Raw genomic sequence first — 7058 nt, 5'->3', positions numbered from 1 at the left:
GTGTAACTGTGACACGCTCACTGCAGGTAACCGAACCACCCAACGTGCCACATATTTTCTCGCATTGTCCTGGCCGATGGAATCTTCCTCTTCATCTGGCCTGAAATCTGGAGTCATTTTTTTTATTAGACTCTTTTCTGTATTCCCCATATCCAATCAACTACCAAATCCCATTTATTATTCTACCGACACCCAGCACACCACATGCAGACTTTTTTTTTCCTCCTTAAATAAAAACAGAGAAAGGAAATCCAGGTTCTCACGTGTCCTGCACGGCTCAGCGCAGGGTAGGAAAGAGAAAGGGAGAGCGAACCTTCACACTGGACGTTTGTCCTGTATCCCCCGCAATAAGGCCAAGCTCGGCATCAGCCGCTGCAGGGTAACTTAGCAAAAACGTCCCGTTCTTTACAGTTATGCTCCAATAGCAACACCAGGTAGTTGAGGACGCACGTGGAGGAGACAGAAAGGCCCCCAAGACACGTAAGGATGCCCTGGGAAGGCTCTAGAACACAACAAACATGACTTTCCTCCTTTGGTTTTTTTCTTTTCTGGCCCCTCGCCCTAATCTTTCATATTACCTTCTTTTTCTAATACCTATAAGCCATGTGGGTAGGCGAGCACAGTGTCATCACTTTACATGGTAGGCTAAAATTCATAAATGATTTTGGATAATCAGTTGAGTTGCATGAGAAGAAATCATTGCAAGTTGCATATACATCAGGCATTTATGTCAATTGAACCGTATAAACATTACTAAATTTTAAAACTTTTTGAGCAGTCTAGAAATACTCTTCTTATGCTAACTGGCAATCGTCTAAGTATATGCTAGATGTAAGACACTTTATCAGGCTGCTTGAATTTTACAGCTTCATTTTTATAAAATCTATATTTAAGGCATCTTAGGTTGTACAAGTCCTTGATCAATAATAAAATGTATAATTTTAAATTAGAAATGTCTTCTTTTTTGAAAGGCGAACATAGTCGTATTGATGTAACAGCATTTTTATCCTTCCTTAACAACTCGAAGTTAACATTCCAATATATTTTTTATAATTTACTTTTTAAAATTGTTACTTAGTTTAAAAGGTGCTTTTTATGCCAGATTTCTCCTTGAAGAAACTAATTTGGCCTAACTTATATGCCATAAAAACAGATTTATAATGGAAAGGTTGACACATTTAAATGAAAATTGAGTTTAATTTCAGAAAAATTAACATCATATTCTTCGACTATAATAGGTTTGAAGGATAAATTAAAATCATTACCTCGAAAAGTTATCAATTTGTATTTTAAGAGTATTATTCCTCCTAAGATATTTCATACTTGGCATATTGAGATTTGATTAGGTAGGATTAACTGGAGAATTTAACTCTTGTCTAAAAAATCAGGCCTACTTCAGGCATACACTTCAAAATGTAAAAGCATTGGGTTGTCCCAGGCTCCAAATTAAGGTAATAAACAGTAAAATTATATGACAAGGAAACAAGCCATAGAAAAGAATTATCTTTTAAATCAATTTTTCCTAATACATGTAAGCCATTCATGTACTCTAAATATTTGTATATTTATTGCCATAAAAATATTCTAGGTGGTTTCCAATGTGTAAACACACTAACGTTTATTTGAAGAAACCCTCCTAACTGTACATTGATTAAAAGCAATGAAAATCTGATGCACAGATTTAAAAAAGAAAAAAAAAAACATGTCTTTGAATTGATTCTTTGTTATTATGGTTAAGTCTGGCTTAACCTCATTACTGAAACTAGCCTGTTCCTTTGCTGCTTAGTTGGTGCTGTAGCTAAGCCTATCGTTTCTTATTTATGTGTTAGGTAAACGCTATATCCAGTAGAATTATGAATACCACTGATTGCTCATGTGATGTACATTTTCTTTCACCAAATTCAGATTATGGAATGAGTATTTTATGTATTTTACTAAGTACATTTATAGTCTTTGATTTAGAAAAATTCTATCTCCATACAACTTTTCCGCTGCATAAAATATGCTAACTGGTGGCTCGAACACAGCCGTGCCCCAACAAGGAGGCAGTTTTGTGGGTCCACATACCTTCTTTAGTGAAATCTTGGCATTACTTAAGTTCCCTTCTCGGCTACATTTACCAAACGTGGAGTAAACCACACAGTCATTCAACTGTACCTTTACCGCGCCATTCTCATGCATGGTGATGCAGTTATCGGCGTCTTCTGAAAGTTGGTACAAGGCCTGAGCTGTCGCTCGGTGCACATTGGTGTCATTCGATTTCAGGTAACGCACCAACGGAGCAACTGCTTTGTGTTCTCCAAAGGCCACTCTGTTCCTGCCCCACATACAGCACCGGGAAATAGCTTCTGCCAGGTGACGCCTCAATTTATCGTTATTCTGCACAAAGGAAAACGAACTGTGGTCTGTGCGTTGCAATGAATGATCGTGTTTATGCACTTGATGTTTATTACACGCTAAGATGCCAATGAGTCTAGAGACAGGGGCCAGCTGGAAACTCAAGTTGTATCTTGAAGGAAACAGTCTTTTGGTGGGTCTCCAATGGACCAAAGTTCAATCTTGAGTTTCCTGTTTATCAATTGAATGTGGCCAGTGCACATAACAGTGACCAGGGGGCTGACATCAGTCATTTGCTCAAGGCTTGATTTCCTTTAGAGCAAGTCTACTTACAACACAATATTACAGATCAGCAAGTTGTATATGATATCAATATTTAAAGAATATTGGATAGTCTCAAAGGAATACTTCACTTAACCGGGATAAGTGAATCGATGCTAATTCTTCACCCTAGAATACTTCCACATCGGTAATACACCTTAGTTCCCAAAGGGAAGAAGACAGTGTAGCAAATATAATGACACATTTTGGGTCTTCCATTTACTGTTCTATGTTGTTTTATGCAGACTATATCCTTCTTTTTGGATATAACTGCCTATAATATATAACTGAATAGGGCAGTTTTCTTTTTATTAATTGTACTGTTCTCGTGATTCGGGCAACAACTTGGTGTCCTTAACTGAATCTGGCAGATACTCTTAGGAACTCGAAATCTAGACCAAGCATCTTTCCAGAGTTTGAATTCTGCTCTGCGACTTTCCTGCCAAGTCGTAGTCCGAGCCATGCTCAAATACTTCTGGTCATGGTGAAGTCATTGTCTCTCAAGGCTGCTTATTCTATCTGGCACAGCTCTAGGTAAACAATACAATGATTGCCAGAGTCTTCTAGCTCAAGAATGCCATTGATCCAAGCTTGCTGAGCTGGAGGAGGTGCATTTAACGTCTAATGTTGGCATGAACCACTGTCTTAAGAAGAATGATGGTGGTCGTGAAGATGATAGTTAACACTTACATAATAGCACATACATTCGCCACCACTCTATTTGCCAGTGGCAAATAAAAAACAGCCTCTGTTTTACAAGGATCTTGCACATTAACATTTTCCAGTTTAAAATACACTTTCACATATATTAGTTTCAGAGAAATTAAATGATTCGATCAAAGCCTCACACCTCATAAGCAATGGGTATTGAACTTGAATCCAGGTTCTGGACTTGGAGCTCATTGTTTTTGCCACTACACCATGACAACTTATGCCCATATGCATTTAAAATAAAAAGATGTGTTACTTACTGTATTTGCCAGCTTGGATAATAAAGGCACAACTCCATGATCTGTAATAACAGCTAAATTTTCTTGATCTTTCGCTATATTGGTAATAGCAGCACATACACTTGCCAAAACTTCTTTGTTATCTGATTTCAGTAAATTCACAACAAGTTCCAAACCACCAACAAAGGAACGAACCATTTCTCCAGCATCCTAAGATAAAAATAAAAATAAGGATGGTATCAAAAATAAACCTATATTTAAGCTTTTTCAAAAAAGGCAAAAAGTAACAATAGGGCCGTGAGGTACACCTTTGGCATAAAAGATAAATTCAGTTTGATTTATTTCTATATTATATGTAATTTCTATGTATGTATGTGTAAAGTATGTGTGTATATACATGTATACAAATACATAACACATATACATAAAATTCAGTTGCAACAAATATTTATTAAATAACTATTATGTGAGCTTCACTGTGCTAGCTACTGAGGATATAAAAGTTAGTAAAATACAGTTGATTCTTACTCTTAGTTTTGTTCTATGAAGTCATTGCAAACACTGAATTAGCCAAAACTGAACCATTCATTGCTCTTAGGGGAAATTCAGGGTTAGGTTCCTGCAAGCCTCTGGCTGCAACATTTTTGTCAACTGATTGACACATAACCTTGTTTGATGTGTGTTTCTGTTCGAAGACACCTTATTTCATTTATGTCGTTAATTCATTCACATTGAGCTCATGGCCAACAGCGCTATAAACTCACGCAAGGGAGCTTAACTAACTCAGGTATGTTGTCTATCAGGCACACCACAGCCGTCTTGCGCTTAAAAACTGCAGGCAGCACTTCAGCACTATGCCTCGGGGACGTTTTAAGCAGTGAAACAACCAGCAAAAAGCACAAAAATGTGAAAAATGTGGCACCAAGTAGACCACAGCATGGACATTTGTTGATAGTATGAGAGCCGGAGCAAGGAGGCAGAGTGCTGCCTTGTCCAACCTCGGCTGAGAACACGAGTGCTACATGACTCAAACAGCTCACCTCTTTCAGTGTGTCCAACAATGGCCGTGTTGTATTGATTTGGGGGTTACAAGGAAATTTTAGCAAGCAGGCAAATTCCCAAACAGAATCTGTGAATCATGTGGATCGACTGCATAAATTCTTTCGCCATCATGCTGTTTCCAACTGGGGGCTGGGGGTTGGGGGAGATGGGCATTAAGAAATTATAATAAATAGCACCAGTGGGGTGGGGAGGTGAAGATTCTACTAACATATATAACGAGGCATCTCAGCTAGCGTACAGATTCAAAGACTGTCTCCCCGAGGGGATGTCTGCAAGCTAAGGACCAAGGGATGAGGAGTTATCCGGTGTGAAGAAATTCTGGGTGACATAGATCTAAGAGTGAGAAAGAAGGTGGATTTTTATTTTTTCCTGATACAGAATGGTTAGAGCACAAAATAGGAAAGGAGCGTGGGAGATAATGAGATGTGAGCAGTGAGATCCTGAAGGGTCTTACAAGGCTTGGTAAAGAATTTGGAGTTCACTTTAAGGGCATTTGAAAGCCACTATAGAGGTTTAAGTATGTGCAAGGATTTTTGTGTTTTTAAATCAATCTTGTCTCTTAGCAGATCTCCCAGCACTGCAGGGTGCAGAGTTGGGGTGGGGCAGAGAAATGGCATGGGGAACCCAGAGGCTATTTCACTGGTCCAGATGAGAGGTGCTTTGGACGAGGGTGGGGGTCTAGGCTTGGGGAGAAGGGTGTGGATTTGGGGGGTTTGACTGGAGAAGACAGGGACAAGTGATTCAAGAATGATTCCACGTGTCTGGCTTGACCTAGTGGTGCTAATGTTGGAAAAGCTGGCTTTGGTTTGGTTTGGTTTTCTTGGTTGGTATTTGGTAGTAGAAGACCTAATTAGAATAATGTGCCCACAGACCTTTAGGTGGAGATATCCAAGAGTCAGAGGGTTCTTTGGGTTTGAAGTTTAGGAAAGAAAACCAGGCTGGAAATGTAGATTTGGAAGGCATCAGGATAAAGGAATTTGTCAGAGGATCCTGAAAGCAGATGTTCAAACAGAAACCCCCACCTCCTCTGAGGTTGCATGCGGGTGGGTGTCCAACGTCGACCAAGTATGTGGCTCCACGACTTTCTCAAATAATAGAAATTAACATCTTTTAGCCAGGCACAGTGGCACGCGCTTATAGTCACAGCTACTCTGGAGGCTGAGGCAGGAGGATTGCTTGAGCCCAGGAGTTCAAGGCTGCAGTGAGCTATGATCGTGCCACTGCACTCCCATCTGGGCAACAGAGTGAGACCCCCATCTCTAAAAATTTTTGTTTAGAAAACAAACATCTTTTGAGTCCCAACTGTATATCAGGCCCTGCAGTCCTCACTTCACATAAATTATCTCAATTAAACCTCACAGGAGCCGTGCAAAGTAGCTATTTTTATTCCCATTTTAGATTTTTTAAACTGAGGTTCAAAGATGTTGAACCTGATAAACTAGATTGTGTCCCTCGTGAAGGCAGAAGCCGTGTCTTCCTCACCTTAGTGACCTTTATAAATCTTCAGTCCGATGGGCTCATCTCCAAACCCTCAAATTCCTCCACAGCTTCCCTGCCCTTAGGGTGAAATCCAAACTCCACGGCATGGTGTTCCAGCCCTTCCTGGCACGCCCCCGGCCTGCCTCTCCAGCCTCAACCTCCCCGCCTTGCCTTTCCCTTCTCCAACCCCCACCACACACACACCCTGAGCCAGTGCCTCCCCGAATGAGCAAATAAGAATCCTGGGACTCATTCCCTGAGACTGTGATTCACTGAGTCTGGGTGGGGCCTATACAAAATCTGTATTTGAAAACCCCTCCTGGAGAGTGTGAACTTCAGCGAGTGGTGGGAACGCCGCTTTACGCCTGAGTCCTTCAGGTTTCACATCCTCGAATGTGCTGCTTGCACTTGTCTCCACGCCTTTGCACAGATCTTTTTTTGTCTGTCTTCCTCTTGGCTTGGCAATTCCTGCACTTCCTCAGCTACCGACTAAGGTACCATTTTCCTCGGGAAGCCGTTCCTGAACCTCAAGTCTGGGTTAAGCAGCATCTCCTATAATACCTGGTTCTTTCATATCGTTGCCCTTATCCCTCTATGCAGTAGTGGTTAATTTGTTTGCCTTTGACCTTGAACTGTAAGTTCCAGGAGGGCAGGGACTCCTTCTGTCTCATTCATTATTGCACACCCAGTTTCTAGCAGTTAGTAGATGCTCAATGAACACTCACTGAATTTGATGGTTTGCAGACTCACAGCTTTAAAAGGAAGCTTTCAGTGAGGTGTAACAAACCTAAGTTCCTAGTACACGGTGAAGGCAGGACCCAGGTCGGGGTCGACCCAAGTGTGAGGGCAAAGCAACCTTCTCCACAACTCATTGCCCCTCCTGATTGCTGCAAGAAGCCACATCAGCAA

At 40.8% G+C, this 7058-nt stretch overlaps 1 protein-coding gene across 1 annotated transcript in view; it reads right to left on the bottom strand.

Moving 5' to 3' along the window:
* The window catches only part of ARMC4 (armadillo repeat containing 4), a 172279-nt gene that overhangs the window by 68411 nt on the left and 96810 nt on the right, over positions 1–7058 (bottom strand). Inside the window, exons 17-18 of the mRNA XM_012654869.1 lie at positions 3630–3818; positions 2158–2379 (exon numbers count right to left, since the gene is read on the bottom strand). Of these exons, the coding sequence (XP_012510323.1) occupies positions 2158–2379; positions 3630–3818 (411 nt within the window). The remainder of the gene's footprint in view (positions 1–2157; positions 2380–3629; positions 3819–7058) is intronic.

The sequence above is a fragment of the Propithecus coquereli genome, unplaced genomic scaffold, assembly GCF_000956105.1.
Source record: "Propithecus coquereli isolate 6110/MARCELLA unplaced genomic scaffold, Pcoq_1.0 Scaffold45, whole genome shotgun sequence".
Taxonomy (NCBI): domain Eukaryota; kingdom Metazoa; phylum Chordata; class Mammalia; order Primates; family Indriidae; genus Propithecus; species Propithecus coquereli.
The sequence above is the reverse complement of the archived record's forward strand: the minus strand, read 5'-3'. Positions and strand labels throughout refer to the sequence as shown.